We start from the raw sequence: 23,951 nt of genomic DNA on the forward strand, positions 1-23,951 counted from the left end.
CCTGTGTCACCAACATGGGGCCCAGGGCACCTTTGTCCCATGGGCTCCCTCGCCACGCAGCCAACCACAGTGAGGCTTCGTTTATACAGAGGATGTGGTCATGGCAGTCAAATTACATTTACTGTACAAAGAAATAAAAACAGGTCAGAGAACACAGGAATGGTGCAAGTGTCCGCCTGCAGCTGAGGGTAGTGTTGACTTGGTAACGCCAGAACCGTTTGCGCCCTGAAGGAAGCAGGCGTCTGTACAATTTCATTCATGATTGCAAAGAAAAGGGCTGTTTGCCGGGAGGGGGCAGGTAGGACCTGGTCCTGGAGAGCCCCCCCTGCAGCAGCCCTCCTGACACTTGGCCAGGACCTCTCCAAGGACGGCCCCCAGAGCAGCCTGGGCCACCTGTCCCAAGGCCCACTGCAGGAAGAGGGCAGAGCTGGAGGCAGGGGGCAGCCCAGGCCAGGCAGGGCCACGTCGGAGGGGGGGTGATGGCACAAGCCAGAGGCCATCTCATGGAGGGGAGGCCACAGAGGGCAGGCCAGGGGCTGGGGGCCACAAGTGGGCAATAGCTTCAGAAGGGTGTTGGGGCTGGGCAGGTCTTGCCCTCTGGCCGGGCCTCTAGAAGAGTGTATGCTAACCCCACAGGGCCTCCTGTCCCTGGTCTCGGTGTCGAGCTGGGCCCCAGATGTCCAGGCACGAGTGACATCGGCACCTAAAAGGCTAGTCTGCACTTTGTGAACCAACAGCCACTGACACCGGGGGGCCTCTGTGGGGAGGGCCCTTGCAATGCCAGGGTCACGGCTCACAGGAACCCAACCTCTCCCCTCCTGCTGAAATATTGACACTCAATTTTGAGACCAATGTGTCGCCTGGCATCACATGACAACAGCTGGTGGAGGCATCCCCAAGTGCTGGCCCGTCAGTTTCCCATAAGGAAGTGACAAACTCAGAGCAATTCACACTTGGACAGTGGGTTCCACCCTGCCACAACCTGCCCCATCCCTACAGTGAGGAGGCGGGGGTGGCCTGGCTAGTCACAGGGCAGCCAGGGGCTTCCTTGGCAGCCCTTACACATCTACAAACCCGTGAAGTGTCTTCTCTATAAATAAAGAAAGGCAGCGAAGCTTCCATGCAGTCCCCAGGACGGCCCCTGGAGGCACGGCTTACAGCCACATTGACGCTGCTCTCAGGAATGGGCCTCCTGCCCAGCAACCCAGAGGCCCCATAGCACCAGCACCCCCTGGGCTGGCCGAGCAACTCCCTGCACCCGGCTTGGGGGTGGGGGGGAGCCCCAGAGCTCCCAGGTAAGCTGGGCCTTCCCGCGAGCCCGACGCTGAGCCCGGCAAGGACCCTTGGGCTTGTGTCCTGGAGGGCAGGAGCTGCTCCCTGGAGCCGGGCAAACGTCTGTCCAGGGCAGGTGGCAGGCGCCCGCTAGGAGATCTTACAATTGCTCCGGGAGCAGTTCTGGGGGGGGCTCTGGGGAGGGCGGATGGACTTGGATCTCTTGAGGCTGTTGCCCTTGCTGCCCCCTCCGCCGCCGCCACCCCCAGCCAGCGAGTAGGAGCGGCCGTGCATCATCACAGCGTTCATGCCGTTGGCCATGGAGAAGGACTTGAGGTGGCTCTTAATGGTGACTGGCAGCGGGAGCTTGTCTATGAGGTGCACAGGGGTGCAGGAGACGATGGCACGGCAGCAGAGGTCCTGCAGGCTGAACACTGTGGGCGGAGAGGGGGTCAGAGGCGGGGGAGGGAGGGGGGAGGGGGAGGGGTTGGGGGGCCGGGGGGTACCCTTACCGCGGTTGGGCCTCCAGATCTTCTCCATGCCGTGCCGCATGAGGACGATGCGTGACAGCTCCGTGAAGGACTCGACCACGTTGAAGTTGCAGAGAGGGCTGACCTCGAAGAAGGTCATGCAGTTTTTCTCAGCGTAGGCCCGTGCCTGCTCCGTTGGCACCTGCCGTTTGAAGGCCAGGTGCAGCCGGTTCCCCACGAGGATGCGGGGGACCCCGGGCGCGTGCTGAAAGCAAGTCACAGGATTCAGGATGGCGCGACCACTGGGCCCCCCGCCCTCACCTGCAGGCTGGGCAGCGTCCCACCACCATCGGAAGGCCAGGCTGGGCAACAGCTGGCACAAGCAGCCCCTAGCAGGGAGACCCCCCCACCTCCGCAGCCTGCTGGGCCTCCTCCCCCCTCCTTCTGCTGGAGCGTGGGTGTGGGGGCAGGGGCCCCAGGCCAGTCAGGAAGTAGACGGCACGAGAATCCTGAGACAAGGAACGTGTCCAGGACCCACCTCGTCGATCTCCTTCATCCAGCGGTCGATGCCGTCGAAGGACCAGCGGTTGGTGATGTCGTACACCAGGAGGATGCCCTGCGAGACGTGGCAGGGCTGACCCGGGAACAAGAGTGCCGGCCCCTCTCAGCCCCAGCCCGGGCGGCCCTGCACGCGGACTCTCATGGAGCACGACAGGCAGGAGGAGCCCGGGTCTGGGGCTTTCTGCAAGCTCCCACACGGTGCCCGGAGCTCGCAGGGAATCCCGGACGCGACCAGCCAGGAGAGCCTCCCCACAGTCTGCCCTGCCCCCTGCAAGGCCGGACCCCCCAAGCCCTCCTCCCTCTGTTAAATGGCAACACCATCTGATGGCGCGTGCTGTGGGCTGTGACGCCCGCACACAGTGCCTGCCTTCAGCACGCTGCCCTCCCTGCCCCCCACGTACCGGGAGCCTGAGCCCGGACACATGTGACGGCGGCGCAGGCCCCCCCACGCCCAGGCCCACAGCTGGGCCACTGGTGGAGGGGGCGCTCTGGAAGCTTCCAGGCCTGTCGCCACGGCCTGGGAACATTGGGCTCAGCACCACAGCAGCTTGGGAAGCCTTGGCAGTTTGTCCAAACAGTGAACTTGGCTCCAGGGGCACCCAAGGGGGAGATGAGGGGAGGCGCCCCTGAATTTTCTAATCCCAAACTTCCTGCATAGAACTGGAGCCACTGCAGTCACTGCAGGCAGGCAGGCCCCACCAGTTGGGCAGGAGCGGCATTTGCTACAGGGGCTTTCCTGTCACATCCCTTAGAGACCAATTACTCGGCGCTCAGAGCTGACTGTGCCCACCCGGGCACTCCTAACCACCTGAGGTGACACCGTCATGGCATGAGGACGGCAGTGAACGCCGGCAGCCAGCTGTACTGCGCAGCATGCCAGGGGGCCAAGTTAAGTGGCGGCACCCAGCACCCGCCTGTCCTCCCCACTCTGAAGGGAGCTCAGAAGCAGAGCCAGGAGCCAGGACTCTTGGTCCAGCAAAACCCTCGTGTAGCCGATGACCCAATCCATAAGAAAGAAACAGAAATGCACAGGTAGAGAGAAGCAGGAAGGCATTTCTTCACCTCAAAATGTCCTTCAGTTTCTCCAAGTCCAAAGCCTCATCTCCCAGCCCTGCCAATACGTAGAGAGTTACTTTAAACCCCAGCTCTGTGGGTCCTACTCTTCAGACAAGCCTTGCTCAATGGGCACAGACACGTGCAGGCCCAGACGTCGTCCCAGGGGAGGGGCCCTCCAGGGCCAGCACACCAGGCAGGAAACAGAACCAACTTGAGTCTGATGGTGAGAAGACAGCTTGGTGGGTGGTAAATGCTAAGATCTAAAAATGAAGGTAAGGGCTCACATTTCCTGGTTTCAAAACTTACTACAAAGCGACAGGAATCCAAACAGCCTGGTGGTGGCACAGGGGCAGACACACAGACCAATGGAATAGAAGCGCGGGCTCAAAACCAGACCTGCACGCCAATCACCATTCTGCAAGGGTGCCAGGCCCGCTCGCTGTGGAAAGGGCAGTGTCCTCAGCGGATGGCGCCGGAGGAGCTGGACACCCACATGCAGGAATGGGGGAGGCCCACTCCAGAGGAGCACAAAGTCAGCTCAAGATGGGCCAAAGCCTCGACCGGAGAAGCAGAACTGCACAACCCCAGGGTGACACGCAGGGAAGCCCTGGAGATGTGCTTTTACTTTTTGCGTCAAAAAGGAAAGAGGGAAGATGGACTTCATCAAAATTTAAAATTTTTGCACATCAGAGGACATTATCGAGACACTGAAGGAAACCTGCAGAGACTCGGCATGGCGTGGCAATCGTGGAGGCCCCGAGGCGGTTCTCTGCTCCCACGGCTGAGTGCAGATGGTCGCACTGGGTTCCTCCCGCATTCACGTTAGCGGCTGCTCTGCTTGCCAGCTGACCCCGCAGGCTCCATCTTTCCGCTGCCTTTCCGGGCATTTCCCAACAACCCATTATTACAAAATCCACGATTACCATCCATTCCCCATCCCTTCCTTATTGATTTATTACAAAAGTAATACATGCTTGTTGTAGAAAGATTAGGAAATACAGGAAAGCAAAAAGGAAACGAGAACTCATTATGCAACGGACTGCTGTGGGACAACTAAGAGGCCCTGGGAAGAGGGTGGCTGGCCCTCAGCCTTTGCGTGTGGGGACAAGACCCTCCGCACAGAGGCACCCAGGAGGGCCAGCTCTGGAGCTGGATGTGCGGGTGGGACAAACCCTCAGTGCTGCCACAATGCCCTTCAACATCTACTGCTCTCTGGCCATTTGAGACCAGTGGGTGTGACGCACACACACACCCGCCCCTCCCAGGCCCCACCCCCCAGGTCCCCCAGGCGCCAAGGGGCCAGGCCACCACACCTCCCGGGCTGCTGCCAGCCTGGGGTCCTCCATGCGACCCTCAGTTAAGACAGACAAACAGGTGCCAACTACACTTCGGTGCAGACAAAATAGTTTAACAAGAATTGGAGGAAGAATGAGCTTTGCAAACAGCAGTTTTCCACCTTCCAGCTGCTAGAGGATCCCACCTGGCCACAGGCCACCACTGTGGACACACCCTGACCTCGTGGGACCCAGACCCAGACACCCCCCTCACGGCCTCCCAGGCAAAAGCAAAGCTCCTGCAGGGAGGGGGGTAGGCCCAGGTGGGGAGGCAGAGGGCAGGGTGCGTGGGGGGCCGCGGGCAGGGCCTGCACGTACAGGGTGTGGGTCCCGCCTGGGTCTTTTCAGAATTCTTGCTGCCGCGAAGATGCAGCACCCGGTGGCAGCTGCTCAGCTCCCACGGCTTCAACTACTCTCCCTCTTTCCTTCCCAGCTCAGGCTAGCCGTGGATTCGGCCCCCCACCCCGGCAGGGGCTACCCGGACAGCACAACTGAGCCTGCGCCCCAAGGGGCCGGCCGGAGGCCCCAAGGCGCCCCCAGCCTGGGCCCTGCCAGCCTCCCCACCATGTCCCAGAGAGGCCCCAGGCGACATGGGCGAGCCGCAGGCGAAGGTCCACCTCGGGCTGACACACTGCCCCCGGCAGGGACGGCAACACAGCCACCTGAGACTCAAGTGCCGAAACAGCCTTGGAAAGAAAGACGCCTGAGGGAGTGGATGGGACAGATCTCCCGTGCCGCAGGCAGTGCCGCCGCTGGGACAGCGAAGAGTGGAGCTGTTCTTACCTGCGCCCCCCTGGAGTAGGACCTGAAGATGGTACAAAACCTGCCCTGGCCAGATGTGTCCCTGAAACACACGGGGTGGGGGTGGGGGTCAGGGAGGAGAGGCCATGGACCCTCTGGACCACTGCATGGGGACCCCCAGGCAGAGGCCTGCCGCCCCAACTCCTATCAGGCTCCCGCCCAGCTGTGACAGCCTGTCCCAGGAGCTCCAGCGCACAAGAGAGGGCCGGCTGGGCCGCGGCCGGGGGCTGGGAGAGGCTGAACACAGAGAAGTAGTCCTCGGCCCCCACGAGCCCAACGTGGAGGACGGCCACCGTGGAAATGGTCTTTATGGGAAAAGGATCTGGGTTCTGTCAAAACCAGACCAGTTTGGCGTCTGCAGCATGGGACGCCCTGTCTCGTGTGCAAACTGAGTCTGCCTAAACAGCCACTGCAAATGGAATGCCAGCAGGGCCCCTTCCTCCTTTAAGACTCTGGATGTACTTCCTTTGCCACCAGGAGAGCCTGATGCCGTCTCCAGCTCCCCCTCCCCACAGTGGCCCCTGCCCACCCAGCTCCCTGCCCTTGGCTCACCAGAGCTCCAACTTGACCCGCCGGCCGTCCAGCAAGATGGTGGTGGTCTTGTAGTCGATCCCTGTGGGGGGTGGAGGGGGCAGAGGAGGCTGAGGCTTAGGGCGGGGGCAGGCCCCCCTCAGGTACATGAGCAGCTTCTCCTGCTCAGCCACAGCAGGCAAGTGGCAGAAGCCCCCTGGGGTCCCCCCAGGAGCTGTCCTGACCCAGCCCAGGCCACACGGCCGTAGTCACCCCAGGTGTACTGTGGCACAATGGCTCCCTGGGGTCTTGGTGGCAGGGCAGGGGCCAGGTCCAGCAAGCAGGATGCCATGTGTCCACTCCATGCCACTGTGGTGGACTTAGAGATGAATGCGCCAAGGCCAAGGGGTCTCCCCGTGCTCGGGAGCTGCAGTCAGCTGTAGGCACTGACAACTGGGGCGTTGTTCAAGTTGGGACAGATTTAAAACACTTCTATAGGAGGGTGGGGAAAGGTCACCTGGGAGAAACCTGTAGCAACAGAGCCAGTGCCAGACGCACCGCCCGTGGCAGACCAGCTTCCTGGGTGTGCAGCTCAGTTCCTGCCCAGCCCGGCCCATCTTAAGCCGTGCAATGGGCACCGGTTTCTCTGTCCCTACAGCTGTGGCGGGGTCTCATGGTGTGTGTGGTATGTGAGATGCTGCTGTGTGTGAGATGCTGCTGTGCTCACTATGTCTTTAAAGCCCCTGCAGACCTGTTGGCGAGCGTCTGCACGCACTGCACACAACTCAGGCACGGGAGCCTGTTGGTGCCATCCTGCCCCAGCAAACTCCTCTCTGTGTCTAAACCTGGCTGCCCACCAGCTGCCCCAGGACCAGCCCCTTCCTCCTCCATGCCTTGAAGCCCCTGCCCACCCTGAGATCCCATGGGAGGTCTGGGTTGGCAGTCTCTGGTTGAGGGCCAGTTTCAGGGCAGCAAAGGGGCAGAGGCAAAGAGGAGAGGTAGGAAGGTGGGTCCAGTGCAGCCCTTCTCTTCCGACTGCTGCTCCTCCTCTTTGCTGAGGAGGGTATCTGTATCGGAGGGGTACCAGCCCTCAGGCACAGCTGTGTGGGGCTTTCCATACCTGATGCCAAGTGACAAGTGCCCCGGCCAGCCAAAGGACACTGCAGGCCCAGTCTACATGCCCTGGGGGAGCATGTCCAGGCCCTCAGACGGTGGCGCAGGGAGGGGAAGCCAGGCCGGCCCCACGGCACAGCGTCCGGGAGGTCCCCAGCCAGGACCCCCTGCAGGCCGGGTCACAGCCCCTCCCACCCCAGCCTCTGCCTGGCAGCCAGCACCAGGCCCCGCTGAGCTGCCCTGAACCCAGCCGGTCCAGCAGTGGCTTATTACAAGTCTGAAGTCACCCTTCCACTGTGAACGACCAGAGCTAGCAGTCCCAGCCGACCAGGAAATGGACAACAAGCAGGCTGGACAGCGGGGCCGCTGTGGCTGTGTGGAAGCAAGCGCAGAATTCCAGCACGGAGCCGCCGGGAAGCGCGGAGGGCGAGTCACAGGGCAGGGCCAGAGCAAGGTCCTCCTGGGGAAAGCAGCCCTCCCCAGAGGCCCAGGAGGGCCCCGCCACACTGCGCGCTGGCCAGCCAGGTCCGGGGCAAGTGTGAGGCGAGGCAAGACCCTCCCTGGGCTCTCAAGTGAACAAAACACTCAGCTCACGGCTGTCTCTGCCCTTGTCCCTCTGCCTCCACCTCCTCTCTCCCCGACCCACACGTGGTCGGCTGACAGCCAGCTTTCCTGCAAGCTGGAAACCCCTGGAAGTCTCTGTCAAACAGGAAGAGCAAATCCGAAGCCTGTGGTCAAGGACCCATTCCCAGTACAGTTGAGTTCTCATGCTTTCCTGTCTGAAGGTAGAAACTTCAGGATCCTGTTACGACGTTAGGAAAAGCAACTTCCACAAAAGCAACAGGTGCTAGTCCTCACGACAGACCCACCATTACCTGAGCTGATGGACGCCCCCAGGCTGGAGCACCCCAGTCCCTCCCATGTGCAAGCAGAACAGCAGCCAGGGGCCTGGGGGCAGCAGGTGGCAGCGCCGCCCCCGCCCTGCCTCACGGGGCAGGCGTCCACGAGGGGTGCACCCAGGCCTCACCCCCAAGCACAGGATCAGCGCGGCAGGCCCCTGAAAGCTGCGACCAGCGTGCACAGAGCCAAAGGTGGGTGGGGACCAGGCCCCAGAGGGACAGGGCTGGGGACGCCGTCCAAGGAAGGGGCCAGGCACGGCAGGCGCTGCTCAAGTCTCCACATACAGACCGAGACAATAACCACAGGACACCAGGGGCCGCGGAGGGTGGCTCCGGGCGTGACTGCACGACGAGTACGAAGTGGCTGTGAATTTCAGAAACTGTGACACAAAATAGAAAAGGTTGCTGCCGGGAGGTTTCATCTTCCTACATCTTCCCCACTGGTCCTTAACTATTCGGCTGTTTTTTTTTTTAACAGACAGTCATCACCGGGGGATCTACCTAGACAGTTTTGCAGCGTGCATGGCCTGGGTGCAGCAGTGCAGACAGAGCTCTGCGGCCGAGGAGCAGCTCCTGCTGGGGTCCTCAGTGGGCAACAGACCTGAGGAGCGGACTCCGCCCCTGGCCTGGCCTGGCTCCCCCAAGCCCTGGCACCCAGCTCAGTAGGCTGAGAACGGGTGGCGTGGGGATCGCAGCTCCGAGGGCATGTGTTGGGGTCTCCCGCTCTGAGATCTGTGGGCGCCTAGCTCTCTCCCTACGATTAGTGGCCTGGGTCTTGGGACACCCAAGCAGAATTGTCACACAGGAAACCCCATGCCCACCAGACATGCACACCCCTGGCAGACGCAGAGCTTCTGTTGCTGGCGATCTGAGTGGCCTCTGCCCCTGGAGGGTCTTTGGGGCCACTGCACCACTTCTGGGCATGGGACTCAGACGCAGCCACTGTCCCCTGACAGGCGAGGACAGACCAGCTCTTGTCACACTGCCCTTCTGCCTGAAGTGCTGGCCCACTGGAGGGCACCCATCAGCCCCCCAGCACTGCACAGTCCCTGGAGACAGGCCCCACACTGGGGCACCCACAGTGAGTGTGCCACCTCCCCCCTGCTGCCAGCAAGAGCCGCATGCGGCTGGTACGCCAAGGGGAGGCCAGAGGGAGGCCACAGGGAGGCCGGGCCCTGAGAGCTCCTGGGTACTGAAGGCCTTCGCCAAGGGGATGCCAGGTGGCTCTGCAGGCCCCTCCCACATGCCTCGGCCATCCCCTGGGGTGGGAAGCAGCAGCGCTGCCGTGGCCTCTAAGTGCCAGTGTCCAGCAGCACTGGGGCCAGGCACAGCCTAGCAGATGGGCCCCAACAGTGACAACAGCAGTGGGTGTCCAGGACCCCACCAGGCAGGACGCCCCACACCACTCCATGAGGGCGCCCCTTCCAATTCCCCCCTTAATGAAAGCCCAGACCAGTCCAGGCAGCCTGGCAGCCCCTGCTCCTTCAGGCCCTCCCAGTGCATTCGCAGGGTTCACCGAGTCTGCTGGGCCCAGCCTGCGCACCGGCAGTGAGAGGAGTCAGGACTGCAGGAGGCCGGGCCTGGGCAGAGCCTCTGCATGTGCACTGGCAGCTCTGGGCGCCTGTGCCCTGTGAGGTGCCCTCTCTCAGGAGGAGGCACTGAGGGGCAAGTGGACAGAGCGGATGCTTGCTGGCATGCAATTCCCGGCCCCAGCACCGCCTCATCCAGGCCTGTCCTCGCCCGCTGTCCCCAGCCTCTACTATGACAGACTGACTCAGGTCACCGCAACCCGGCCCAGCCCCTGCGGCTCTTCAAGGTGGCCACTTGGTTTGCACACTAAGACGATGTCTCCAAGGGGTGAGGGCAAGAGGCCCAGAGAACCTGAACCAGGCAGGCTGCAGGGCTGAGGGGAGCCACACTCCTATCCTGGGGTGAGAAAGGACTGAGCGGGCAAAGCCTTCTCGGGCTCTCCCCACCCACCCCAGCTGCAGAAACAGGAAGGCCCTGTCCCTGGGCCTTCAGGGAGCCCGCAGGGCACAAGCAGAGGGCACTGGGCTGGTCTGCCCAGAAGTGCCGGTCTGTGGAGGGGTGGCGAGCCAGGCGGGCCCGCAGGCCCTGACACCTGGTATCCAGCCTAAGCTGGGCAATTCAGGCCTCTGTCCTCTGCAGCAGCCCTGCTGCCGGGGGCAGGGGGAGAGGCCTGGACATTGCCCGAGGGCTCTCTGTTCTCCACAGTGTAGTGGTAGCTGTGGACGGTGCCCTCAAGCCCCACTGCAGGGAGATCAAAGGGGACAGCCAGTGGCTGCCCATGGGACCCCGCCATGACCACGCCTGGCCACAGCCACCAGGGCAGACTCTGGGCAGGCCCTGCTGAGGCCCACACAGCTGCCGCCTCCTCCTTCGCCAGGGCTTGCTCCTGCAGCGGGGTCTGAAGACCCCTCCCCACCACTTGGCTCGCTCCCTGACAACGTCGTGCTCCTAGGACACAGGGAATGCAGCGGCTGCGGGAGGCACCACGCCATGCTCACAGGGCACACAGGGAGCCTGCAGACCAGCGTGCTGGCGGCACAGCACCGTGAGGCCCCCGGAGCCTCGCCCTGGAGGGTAATGTGAGGAGCCTTGCACGTGTGTTACCATCAGCAAACCTGAAAACAAATACCACCGGCCAGCTCTCAAGAAGCAATTTCCACATCAGTTAACCATTCTGTTTCCTGAAAGGGTGCTACCTTCTCAATTTAAAGACAGTCCCCTGGAAAGCTATTTTCCTTGGAGAACTATTTCCAAGCCAGGCTGCTCTTTCCTAGCCAGGAAAGCATGCGTCTCTGTCGCCAGACGCCTCCCATGCACACGCACGCCATGGAACGACTCCCAAGGTTGACAGGTCATGGAACCTCAGGGTAATTCAGGAATCTGGGGCCCGGGGGGGGGGGGGGACACTCCCACCTAAAGAGGCCTCACGCTCAGAGCATATGGCTCTGAATGCTGCTGACAATCACTGAAGATTTCTGTAAAACAGAATAAGAGACGGGGTGAATGGCTGCCCACTAAGGAAACTTCCTCGGACCCAGGAAGCCAAAAGAATGTCACAGCGAGCTTTCCTGGAAGAGGTAGTGCTCACTAAGGGTGGTGCAGACAGCAGGGGCCGGGGTTGCCGGGGGTCTGGTGCTGTCTGTACACGTCCTCCAGCTTCAAGGCTCCCCAGAGGAGAAGGCTGAAAACAGGAGTGCAGCTGAGGAGCCACCTTCATGGCCTCTCCGATGACACCACGGCCTGGCAGCTATGCCCCGGGCCTTCCCTCAAGAAGGCAGGATGGCTGCTGTGCTCCGGCCACTGCAGCTGCATTCACAAGAGGAAGGAAGGGGTCCCACTGCCTCCTCTCTTCAGGAGGGTAGTAACTCCTCAGAAACCCACCTCCACTTTCACTGGGGGTCACTAGTGCCGAGGCCACTGGGCCAGGAGGACAAGAGAACACTGGTGAGGCAGGCAGGGTACCGGGGAGCGTGCAGCGTCCCCGTGACCAGAGGATGCCTACACCACCCACCGATGCCACCTAAGGAGGGCTGGAGCCACCCTGACCCCTGACCCTTCTGCTGTGATCTCTGTCCCTCTCAGAGCTTTCAGGCACTTCACTGCTCGCATGTCCTGGGTGGCTTGTCCCCAGTGTCCCTGGGCCCGTGACCTGGGGAAGGGTCTCACCGTCTGCAACTCCTCACCCCGAGCTCCCAATAGGGAGGGGGACCTTGCCGTATCCACCCAATCTTCTCATCGGTGCCCCTGTCTTTTGTGCCACTTCCTGGGAGATTCCCTCGGCTCCATTGTGCAGCCTTCCTGCGTGGGTGTAGATAACCTCTTGCTGACTGTTTTGGGTTCTGAAAGCTCTTCCCAGTTCTTCGGATGGTGCTGTCCATGCAAGCCATCTCTGTGTCTCCCGCCGCACTGATCACGAGTCTTTTCAAGTGCTCTCACGTCCCCCAAGGTCTTTTTCTGGTTCTGTCTCAGTGCTCCACCTTGGCTGCCTTTCGCACGGCAAAGTCAGGCATAAGCAGCCACCAGGAGGCCCAAGGTGCCTCTGCTGCGACCAGGCCTTGCCAGGGCTGGGGGCGGGGGCGCAGGTACACCTGGAGCTGCCTCTCTGTTTCTGCTCACTCCCGGCCCCTCTGCCAGCACAGGAAGGGGGACACTGGGATCTCCCCATGCACTCGGCCTCTGGCTCAGCCCTGCCTCTGGGGCCACTGGGGGCGCGAGGGCCTCAGGCTAAGTCGGCCGCTGTCTGCACTGGGCACACGCAGCCTGCAGGCATGGTCCTGCTGCGCCCCCACCCCACAGACACCAGGGTCCACCCTCTCCCCTTGGCCGGAGCAGTGGCCCCTGCACTCAAATTCCCAATCTCTCTCACCTTACAGATTTGTTTGTTTTTAAGCATGTTTTAAGCGACTTTGGGGTGGTTTCAGAAGAGAATGACAATTTTCTTTAATGTCCACAAACACCCCAGGAACTATGTTGGGAGCTACAAACCCAGCAGGGAACAAGGGGGGCCTGAGCCCCCGGGCACATGTCCTGGTGGCAAGGCTGCCCCCACCTGCCTCCACCGCAGTGCCCTCTGCACAGTTGCTCCATGCCAGGGAGGCGTCCCAGAGGGGCGCAAGTGCCCGTCCTGCACAGCAGGGACACAGGGCTGTGTCTGCTCAGAGCTGTCCCCAGAGCTGGTCTCCACTCTGAGGAAACCACAGCACTCACATCAGGGATGCTCTTCTTTGGCTTCTGGGTGTCTGGGCACAGGCGGGCACATGTGCGCCTCCCAGCTGGTGGCCTAATCACCTGCGCTCAGAGACGCAGGCCATTTCCTTCCAGGCCTGTCCCTTCCTCCTCGACACCACACACGTGCGCCCAGATGCTCTTCTGTTGCAAGCACAGGTGCGACCATCGGTGAATTTCATTTTTTGTCAGAACAGTAAAGAGGTTACAGAATATCTATTTGGAACTGAAAGGCTCCAGCATGCATGCTGCCCCCATACCCACCAGCTGCTCTGCAGCACCCCCAGCCCTCCCCCACCCCGCGGCCCTCCCCATGGCACCCCTGGACTCTGTGTCACTGCACTGCTGGGCTCAGTGCTGCCAACCCTTTAGGATAAATGAGGCCCACGGACAGGTCTAGACAGGGAGGAACTGCCCTGGGAAAGTGCTGCTGACTCAGCCTCCCTCAGAAGTGGGGTTTCACAGCACGGATTCGTGACAGGAGGTGTGGGAGGAAATGGAATGGTGGGGAGAACAGATAAGAAAAAATCAGAAAAAGAAGGTTCTGACTTTCTGGAACGTCCTTTCTAGACAGCCACTCCCCTCCTGGTGATGGGGTGCTCCTGGGGCCCCCACACTTCTGCCCAGGGAGACCACCTCTCCAGGAAGCTGCAGGGGCAGAACAACGGGGAGGGCAGAGAGAAGGCCAAGCAGGGGTCCGTGCAGCGGCTCTGCCCTCCTGCCCTCGGCCTGCTGCCCACGGGGGCCTCCAGGGTGCCAGCACCAAGGACTCGGCACTGCAGCTGCGCCCCAGATGCCCCGCTGACCACTTTCTCGCAGTGTCGTGAGGCCCAGCCTCCCACCTGGGGGTCCAGAGCAAGTCACACCTCCCCCCTGTTCCCCCCTTCTGAGGAACAGTGGTCATGCTAACATGTCGGTGCAAGTCCGGACAGCGACGGGAAAGCCCACCTCTGCCCCAGGAGGAAGGCAGAGCCATCAGAGTGGGGGCAGCCAACACACACAGCGGTCCCCAGTGCTCAGGGCTCTGCACGGTGCTGCTCTGGTCACCCAGCTTTACTGACAGACACACAGCAAGACTGGGGCCGTCTTAATTTGAAGTTTCCCCCGTTCCGGGGGAGGAGGGCTGCAAGGATGAAGCCCAAGCCGTCCACAACGCCCACTCCAGCCTGAGCTGTGTCCCAGCTCTCAGCACAGAGGCAGCCCGCGGCCCCCTTGAAGAGGGGAGCACGGGCAGAGGGAATGCCCACCACTCCCCCGCTTCCTTTCAAGACTCATGTCTTTGGAAGAAATGCTAACATTTAAGTGAACAACTGTCCAACATAATTAAATGCCAAAGAGAACTTTTAAAAATTCGTAACAATGACGAAAAAACAAAGACCAGGTTAAGCATCAAACAGAGAACACGCATGCGTGTTTGTCCGTGAAAGCGCTTCACCAAGAGTGGGGTCACCACTGGGTTCCCAAACATGCTCCTCCACTGCCCGCCTGGTCTGAGGCGCTCCCCGAGGAGGGGCACAAACGCAACCCCACAACGGAGCTCAGCAGCCAACAGCCAGTGCACAACACTCCCCCCACCCCACCCCCGGCGGCAGATGGCCTGCCTGTGCGCTGGTGACCCAATCTCCTGTCCAGGGGGGCTGTCCATGGACAAGACGGCCCCAAACCGGTGCTGGGGTCCAGTCCCCAAACCCAAGACTGCACGCCACTGTGGTTTAGGTTCATCATTAGGGAAAATAAGCTCCCAGCAAGTACCCGAAGAGACGCAATGCAAAGAGGGATGTCTGCGTGGGCAGGGGTAGACCAGCTTTCCAGAATGTGGGCGGGCATCTGCAAGTATCCCAGCTGGGCACCAGCTGGCCTGGCCGCCAGACCCTGACAGGCAGCACGTGCAGCCGGGCAGCTCTGCCAGTGCCGGCCTGTCCTCCTCCGAGGTCAGGGCCACAGAAGCACCAAACTCAGAAAGCTGGTGTCGCACCCCAGCATGCGGGGTGTCGGAGGAGGAGAGGGAATCCTCGCCGGGCACATGGCTTGGGCGACCTGTTTGAGGGGTGCTGGGCAGTAGGGGGCCCCAGGACCCCATGTCCTGCACCCTGCCCCGGAGGGAGGGTGCTCCCTGTGGCTTCTGACCCACAAAGCACAGCCAAAGGGCCAGACTCCCCTCCCCCTGCCAGCTATGGCCCACATCTCAAGGAGCAGAGGGGCCTCCACAACAGCTTACAAGGAGCTGAATGAGGACAAGAAGTGGGCCCCTCCCTAGGCGAGCCGCAGCTGAGACACCCCCCCTACCGCCCCGGCTGTGCTGGGCCCTGACTCCTGGCCACAGAAGCTGGGAGGCGATACATGAAGCCGGCGCCTGTGGTCACTGCTTCTGCAGAAGTGTCATGGCACGTACCATCTGAGAGAGATGCTCACGCGCTCGCTCTGGACCCCGCCACGGAAGCCACACAGATCCACGAACATGAAGCAGCAAGACCTTTTCAAAGGTGTGTCAGTGAACAACGGCCCACAAAGACGTCCCTGGTCTCAGGGCCCCAACCTGTGAACACCATCCTCACGTGGCAAAGGGGACCCTGCAGGTATGATGAGGGTTAGGGGCCTGCAATGGGCATTATTTGGGGTTACCAAGGAAAACCCAATCTGATTAAATGAGTTTCTTAAAAGTGGAGAAACTGATATTTCTAAATTCTGAGATGCTGAGCATTTTGGGTATAACCTGATCATTCTCCGGAACTTCAGGGGTCTGTGTGACACCTGAGACTCAGAGTCAGAGCCCTAAAGCTGTGAAAGTCAGCACTACCCCACACAGAAACTGCTAAAAAGTTGAAAACCTGATCAGACTTGGACTAGAGATATGAATGAATCCGATCTGGATAAGTCTAAGGTAATCAAAAATAGAGTGTAGAAGATGCTATGGTCTTTATTTTAAAACTTAAACTTCTGTGTGAAACTAAAGAAAGACATGTTTATTTGGTGCAAAATTTATATTTTTGGCAGTGCACTATCTAATTAAACTTATATGGTCAGTTTTCTTGACCACCACAATTACATGGAATCTTGAACAGGGTGTGAGATCTTGTTGGTTTGTACTTAGGTCAGTGTGATGCCCTGATACATCCCAGAGTGATTTGCGTAGAGAATGAAGAAGCGTTTGCAGAGCCCCCTGGAAGGAGTGGGGAAAAAGGAGGAAGGAGGAAATACTCGTCTCCCCAGCCTGGGGAATCCCTAATATTCTCATAAGCATCTTCCTCCTCAACCTACTCAACAGGCTGAGCCCTCCATCTTGGGGCTCGCCCCTGCAGAGGTCACTCCTGCAAAGGAGAAGCTAAGCCTAGCGTAATTACACCTGAGAGTCAGCCCAGAGAACCTCTTCTGTTGCTCAGATGTGGCCTCTCTCTCAGCCAGCTCGGCAGGTGAACTCTCTGCCCTCCCTGCTATGTGGGGCATGACTCCTGGGGATGGACTGGGATCCCACATCACTGGACTGAGAAAACCTTTTTGACCAGAAGGGGAAAGAGAGAAATGAGACAACATAAAGTCTGTGGCTGAGAGATTTCAGAGTCGGAAGGTTATCCTGGAAATTATTCGAACGTGTTATATAGAGATCCCTTTTCAGTTGTGGTGTGTTCGGGTGGCCGGAGGGAAGCACCGGGGACTACTGAGCATGTTCCAGCAGCCAGGACTCTTGAAGAAGGCTGTATAACTAAACACCTATTACAACGTGACCGTGTGATTGTGGCTGATGCTCCCTTTATCGAGGCTATGAAATTAAAAAAAAATTCGTGGTGACTCTTCCCAGCAGAGCCAGAGGAACGAGATGGAAGGAAGAGGAGACATTTGAGCAGGAGAGGCATTCCACCGCCCTGCAGGCGGTAAAGACAGAGGAGAGCAGCCCTTGGTCTACAGCCAGCAAGAAGAGAACAGGCGCCTCGGTCCTGGGACCACAACGAACCAACTTTGGATAAGAGCACACGGGAGCAGGAACAGGAGCCCCTGGATGCCTGCAGGGCAGAACCCGCCGCCAACACTGTGATTTCAGCCTGGCGAGCCCATACTGGCTTATGACCTACAGAACTAGAAGAAGATAAATCTGTGTAACTTTAGGCCATGGAAGTTGTAGTCATTTGTTAGAGCAGCAACAGAAACAAACATAAAGGTGTAGGAGTAATTCAGTGATGTTCACCACAGCAACTCTTGTTTTAATCAACTGCATACAAAGTAACAACCCATCAACTGAGGAATGGCAGAGTGACCCCGCAGCCTGGCTAAAGGGAGGCAGGATGTGAACGGAACCGCTTCCGCACCCACCAGAGAGAAGCGGAGCCGCTGTGCCTCCTAACTCGGACCAGGTGCCTGGGGAGGAGCGTGCCCGACTCACTGAAGCCCTGCCCATGAGAGTCTGAATGGAGGGACCAGCCAAGGGCCCCCGAGAGAAGAACTAACAAGATGGCATGGTGCTCACGTACGCCACGCAGGCTCTCTGCAGCCACAGGGCGCCTGCCCGCCACATCCAGCAAACAGTGGTGCTGGACAGAGGTTGAGGACCTCCTCAAGGTGCCACTTACCTCTTTCCTACTTTCCCCTGGGCTTATAGGCTCCCTCCTAGTGCCAGAGCTGGAAGGCCCCAGCAAGAAACCCTCTACGTTCCCTCCGTGCTGCCCCGGAGCGCCACAAGTGCCCCACGCCGAGCTCTGACCTCCATCCGGCGGCCACCTCCCAGGCTGGAAAACACAAGGGACAGGCCGGATCACGCCGACTGCAGCGTGCGCGGGGACCATGGCAAGAGGGCATTCGGCCTGTGAAGCCACAGAGGCGCTGCCCAGAGACCTCACACACCCACCTGAACCATCAACTCCCTCCTGACTCCACCTCCAAAAGCCCACGATACCCAGTCACTCTGATTTAGACCCAAAGCCCCACAGCCAGGCACAAGACCCAAGACAGTCGTGTGTGTGTGCACACGTGCACGTGTGTGCAGGTCCCGCACGCTGGACTCTCAGACCTCTGCTGCAGACTCCACTGCGGCATCACATACAAACAATGGCCAGGGACGGAGCCACACCTTGGGCAGGCCCTGATTCTGAGAGAAAATCACTTGCTCACGATGCTTTCAGCATTCAGACATCTGCAAGCAGAGTGCACAGAGCACACTCCCCAGGGAGACAGGCGACCAGGCAACGTGCGGCAGCGACTAACGCAAACAAGTAAGCAAAAGATGCCCCTGGCTGGAGAACAGGGCCGACACGGGCATCCAGCACCCTCTGCCTGGCACACTGCACCTAAACCCGAGCCCCCATGAGGACCGCTCTCCCAGTGACCCTGGCCTGCTCCACCACCTTAGGCAGGCACGTCCCTCCCTCCCAGAGCGGGTACAAAGGTCCCTGCCCCAGATGGGCTGGTCTTAGGATAGTTGAGGGCCTGGACACCAGCCCACGGACTGCCAGTCTCATGGATCCTGGTGGGGGAGCACCCTCTCAGGATGGGGGAGCACCTCTCTCTTACAATGTAGACCATCCTCCGTTGGGCTGGGCAGAACCGGCCCTCGCCACCCAGGGCTGGAAAGACTTCCCACCATGTGATTTGGGAATACATCCTTGTAGGGAAGTGGTGGCACCAGAGCAGAGCAGCTCTGCCTGTCCCTTCACCCCCACCCAGTCACCTGCAATCAGGGATCAACCCCTTCTGTAGCTGTCCTTGTCCTCAATCCACCTAGGAGGTCCTTCTATTCTCTTAGCATTTTCAAAATTTGGCCCTCCTGACACTTCTTCACCCGCTGCGGCCCCAAGACCACTGGCCCAGATGCCACTCACCGACTGCCTCTCTTACACCATGACCCCAGAGAGCAGGGGGCTTCTGTGCACCTGCCCATCCTGCCCCAAATTGCTTCCCTTCTAAAAATTCTCACTGAAAGTTCAGACTTATCTTTTCTCTAAACTTCCAGAAATGTAAAGGCTGGAAGCCCACCTGGTCATGCCCTACACCCTCCACGGCAGCCTTGGCCTTAGCCAGACACCCCCGCCTGCTTGCCCCTGCTCACCTTCAGAAAGGCGGGCGTCCATGGGCCCACCACTCTCCGATGTCCCCATCCTGGAAAACCAGAGTGGTGCACTCGTGTAGGTCTCAGGACGCTCCCATCGCAAGGCCCCAGCTCTCAGGAGGGCTCAGGGGTACCTGAGGCTCACGACCACCTTTGTGGGCCTTGGTCAAGTTCACCTACTTACTTACACTTCCTCCTTTCCCAAGGACCTAGGGGTCCCTTTTGTGCCCAGGTTCTGGGGCCACGTTACTCACTGTCCCCTGGTTTCGTCCATGTTCTTTCTCCAAGGTGATGAGGGCAGGAAATCCAACCTAGCCAGCCACCCTCCCTCCCTCCTGGCATTCTTCATGAAGCTTTCTCAAAGCCACAATCCTGGATGTCGCAGACCCATCCCTGCGGAATGAGCCCCCAACAACGTGCCCCGGGGTGGGGGTGGCCCACACTGGGCACTGCCACACAATGGGCAGGGACACTCCACTGCTCCACGTCGACTGGTCACAGAATACTTTCATCTCACTTTCCCAGTTACCACCTTCCGATGTGACGGGAGGCTGACCAGCAAGGCCCGGGCCCTCCTGCTGTCTGCCCCAGTCTCCCTGAAAACTGCTATACTTGGTTCCGTCATCCATGTCAGGAATGACTTTGCTGGTGGGAGAGGTCACAGTCTGCATCTGTGGCCTCCATGTGAAATCCCCGCCTGGGCACCACCGCGGTGACAGGACTGTGCTCCCGCTGCCCCTCAGCATGCGCTGTTATCTTAGAGCCTGCAGCGCGGCCAAAGGCTGGGAAAAAAGAACACCTCAGAGTAAAAAAAATTAAAACTGAATACACTGTAATCACTAAACCATGTTCTGAAAATTGAGGAAAGACCAGCACGGTCCAACTTGCAAAATAGCAGGATGAACGTAACAAAAACCAGAGTGCAGCAGCGCCTTCTTTGACCCCTCTCGCCACATGCTCTTTGACCACTTGCGCGCACACCAGGGACTGACACGTGGAGATGTGCACGGAGCCAGTGGGCTGCTGACCGGGGCTGACTCTCCAGTTCCCTGGGCTCAAAGAAGCCTCCGCAGCCTCCACAGACAGTGCCCCACAGGGCAGAGAGAGGAAGGAAAGGGGCCATGTGGGGTCATTGTCACCTACTCTCAACTCTTCCAGGATGCAGCACTTGCACAACTTGCTGGCCTGGTGGCCCCAGAGCCTGGGACAGAGAAGGACCTTCATCACCGACAGCGACGAGGTCTGGTGTGTGCACACAGCAGGGGATTCCTGGGTCGCTGGGGACGTGTCCAGCGGCTGCGGTGAGTCCATGCAGCCCCGGCCGTGTGTTGTGTTTGCCCGGCCCTCGTGCTCCTCCCAGGGCAGCCTGCGTCACTGGGAGTACTGACACGTGGGCTTTGAGACAATTTCCCAGCAGTTCACCAGGAATACACCAGGCACGGCCGTTCTATCCGCCAAGAGGACTAGCACGCCCCCCCCAACCACTACCATGTATTTCAAAGAAGGAAAGCAGAAGCCCGACCCAGTGCTGTGGGAACTGCCAGAGCAAGCACCTCCCACTCTGAACCTCTGCTTCAGGGCTCGGGCTGCGGGAGGCTGTTTTGGTGGCTTACGTGTGCAAGGCTCAAGGAGGGACGTGTGTGCCCACACCCCTGCCCAAGGAACCAGCCTGGTGAGCCTGAAGCCCCAAGCCACCTGGCTACCATCAGGACCGTGGTCAGGAGACAATGCCGAGGGGTGAGAAGGGCCGTGCAGATCGGGCTTGAGCCTCTGCGAGGTCAGCACAGGAGCAGGCCCTCACCACACCCTCCACCTCCACAGCTCCTTGAGTCAGCACGCGCCTACCTGCCAGCAGGCCCTACCCCAGGCAGAGAACACAAAGCAGCCCTCTTCTGAATTAAAAAGCAAAGGCGACTTTTAACAACCAAGAACAAAAAGATGTATGCATATACTTTTTACAAGATCAGGAAAACGAGAATACCACAACTCTCCCAAAGAACAAACTCACAGCCAGGCTCCTCTAGAACTACCTAGGCAGGAGCAGGGGCAGTCAGGGGCAATGGCAGTCAGGGGCAGGGGCCAGCAGGGGCAGTCAGGGGCAGCTGTCCTAGACAGCACTGAGCTTGCAGGGGCAGCAAAGAAACGCCTGGCCTCAGGCCACGCACATGCGGACCCCTGACACAGGCGCGTGTTTTCACCCCCCACGGCAGGCATGCAGCCCAGGAGTGTGCACTGATCCTGTCACAGGGCAGCCCTAAAAGTGACCTTCCTCACCACTCCCAGCAGGTGCAACTCTGCCGTGCCAGGAGCCTCTGTGCCCATCCCTGCTGCCCCAGGAAGGTGTCCCCACTTTACACAAACCAGTGCCCATTTCAGATTGCATGTCACAGGAAGCGTGGCAACACACCGTGCCCTTAGTAGAGGGGACCAAGGATGGCCTCTGGGAGAGAGGCTGAGCTGCCCCTCACAAGAGCCAAGCCGGCCCCCCACGGTCCTAGCTCCCCCCGCCCCCACTGTTTCGCAAACACATACACTGCCAGCCCCTGGGAGTGGGTTCCGGGGGCCACACTGCAACTGGACAATCAACTCAGGTGCCACGCCAAGGCAGGGACATCACTTCAGAGCAAGGGACAGTTTGCCGGAGACGGCAGCTGCTGACACGGTGGCTGGTGGAGCCAATAAAGGTGCTCTCACCACCCAGCAGGAGCCACATACTTTCTCCACCCCCATCTAAAAGCAGCTCAAGACTCTGCCCATCTTGTTCCTGGCAATGTCCCCCCTAGGCGGAGCAGGAGCACCTGCTTTAGGAGGGGATATGCAGCGAAGTGGCCCCACCCCGGGAAGGCCGCACTGGGCATCAGCAGGGCGAGTCCACACCACCCGCAGCCAGCTCGAAAACGCAAGGACTGGAAAAACAGCCTTAACATGGGCAGCTGCCTGTTGGGACCCACAGCAGTGCTAGGACAGGTGAGATAGAGGCGTCACCCAGTGCTTCCGGAAGCACAGCAAGACGCAGGAGGCCGCAGCATGAGTGTGGAGCCCCTGGGTCTTCTGAGGAAGGCCTGTGGGTCTGGGCTGCACTGCTCCTGCCAACAGTATCTTCGCTAAATACAGAAATGAGGAAGTGGCCTCGGGAGAGTGCCAATACTGCAATATTGAATGTGGGTTTTAGACACACAGCCAGAAGTTTACAGAGAACCCTCAGTGACGTTGTTCCCCACACGGCAGGTGACAGGTGGAACCCCACATGGCTCAAGCACAGCAGTCACGTGCCCCTGACATGAGCTACACCTTCAGCAGCTTGTACACCTGAACACCAGGTGAAGGCTGGGGGCATGGGCTGCCTGGACCATGGCACACATGTGCAACGGGATAAGACAGCAGCCTGGCCAGACCAGCCACTGCCTCGTCACAGGCCTGGCCACCTGGACTGCACCCATCCCTGCCACCACGACACTCCAGCCCTGGACGCTACTTGCTTAAGGGACATCCTTCCCCCTGTTCCCCAGCTAACTCTTTCTTCCCACACATCCCCAGTCCACCGTTGTCACAGGGCCAGGACTGGGTGTCTAACCCAGGCCCAGCTCAACCCAAACCCAACCTCCTCCACGCAGCCCTCAAACTACTCTAACTTGACCCAGGGTGATGAAAGCCCTTCTTCCGCATGAGAGTATCAGTAAAATGTCAGTCTGCTGATTGTGCCACCAGCTCCTGAAGATGTCTCCAGCCAAGACAACCTGACTACGCCAAATGATCATAAGCTCGAGGGTTGGGGCCTCCATTTGAAAACAGACTGCAAACTGCCAGAGGCCTGCTCCCTGCCAGGAGGCGTCACACTTTAACTACAGGGAAGAGAAAGGGAACGGGCGGTGCTGATGCTCGCTCTTAATTGCAGCCTACCCACGCCGGGGTGCGAGGCTGCCTGTCAGCCTCCAGACTTCGCGGGAGGTGACAGCCTGAGCCCCACGCTCCCCGCACGCCCTTCGCACGGGATCAGGCCGGGGTTCCCTCCGCCCAGTCCCCGCGGGGCCGCCCCGGCCCTTGCTGGGCTACCCCCGGGCTGGGGACTGCCCGGCCCCTGGAAAGAGCGCGGGCGCCGGGCGCCGAGGGGTTGCTTTCTGCCGGCGCTGGCCGAGGCCCTCCGCAGCCCCCCAGCCCGGCTCCGGCGCCGAGGAGCCTCCCGAGGCCGCGCCCGCCCGCCGGCTCACCGTTGCTGTAGGCGTAGGGGGACTCGGAGGCGCCGTCCTGCAGGCTCTCCAGGATCTCGCCCTTACCGACATCGCTGTCCCCCACCAGCAGGAACTTGAGCAGGTAGTCGTAGCTCTTCACCGGGCTGCCCTGCGTCCCCATCGCCCTCTCGCCGGCGGCGGCGCACCCGGAGGCCGGAGGGGGGCCGCGCCCCGTGCCACCTGAGGGCGGAGAGCGCGCTGGGCGGCGGGCGGGCGGCCCCGGCCCTGCCCGGCCCTCGCCCGCGCCCTCGCGCTCCGCGCCCCGGGCCCGGCGGCGCAGGCCTCGCCCTCCCGGAACAAAACCCGCCGCGCGCGGGGCCCGCTCCCACGCCAAGCCGCACCTGCGCGGGCGCCCCGACCCGGGCCGCCCACGGACTGCACCGCCCACCGCCCCCAGCGCGAGGCCTGGCCCGCCGCCCCGCTCACCTCAGCCTCGCCGCCGCCCGCCGCTTCCCGCACGGCGCCCGCCGCCCGCCGCCCCCCCCCCGCCCGCGCCGCCGCCATTGGCCGCCCGCCCCCGCCCTCCCGCAGCCATTGGTCCGTGAGCACGGCCGTCACGGCCGTCCCACCCCCGCCGTTTCCCACACTGCGGAGCGTCCTCCCGCCTCGCCCCCTTACAGTCACCATTGGCTGCTCGCCGCCCGCTTTCCCATGGCTATTGGCCCATCCGCACGTCTGTCACGGCCTGCCCACCGCCCACTCCATGTACCACTCAGTGCTGCGGGGCTTCCAGCAGCTACGCCTCTTCACTGACACCATTGGATGCCCGTCTCCCGCTTGTTCGCAACCGCTGGTCCATTTGCATGTCCGTCAGGACTACTACCGCCCCGGCCCCTTCCGTCGAGCATCCCGGTGCCACCTACGACCCCGCCCACTGCCCGCAACACTGTTTTCTCCCTCGCCCGCCCCTCCACCGT

At 60.6% G+C, this 23,951-nt stretch overlaps 1 protein-coding gene across 1 annotated transcript; it reads right to left on the reverse strand.

Moving 5' to 3' along the window:
* Nucleotides 1-93: 93 nt before the first annotated feature.
* On the reverse strand, nucleotides 94-23,487 carry RAB40C (RAB40C, member RAS oncogene family). The gene is made up of 7 exons (XM_077142311.1): nucleotides 23,461-23,487; nucleotides 23,014-23,214; nucleotides 6,047-6,107; nucleotides 5,477-5,537; nucleotides 2,281-2,358; nucleotides 1,785-2,007; nucleotides 94-1,706 (listed from the first exon to the last, which is right to left on the reverse strand). The coding sequence occupies exons 2-7, from the start codon at nucleotides 23,153-23,155 to the stop codon at nucleotides 1,423-1,425; spliced, it is 849 nt and encodes a 282-aa protein (XP_076998426.1). The 5' UTR covers nucleotides 23,156-23,214; nucleotides 23,461-23,487; the 3' UTR covers nucleotides 94-1,422.
* Between the last annotated feature and the right edge of the window lie 464 nt (nucleotides 23,488-23,951).

The sequence above is a fragment of the Tamandua tetradactyla genome, chromosome 23 (genome assembly GCF_023851605.1).
Source record: "Tamandua tetradactyla isolate mTamTet1 chromosome 23, mTamTet1.pri, whole genome shotgun sequence".
NCBI classification, from domain to species: domain Eukaryota; kingdom Metazoa; phylum Chordata; class Mammalia; order Pilosa; family Myrmecophagidae; genus Tamandua; species Tamandua tetradactyla.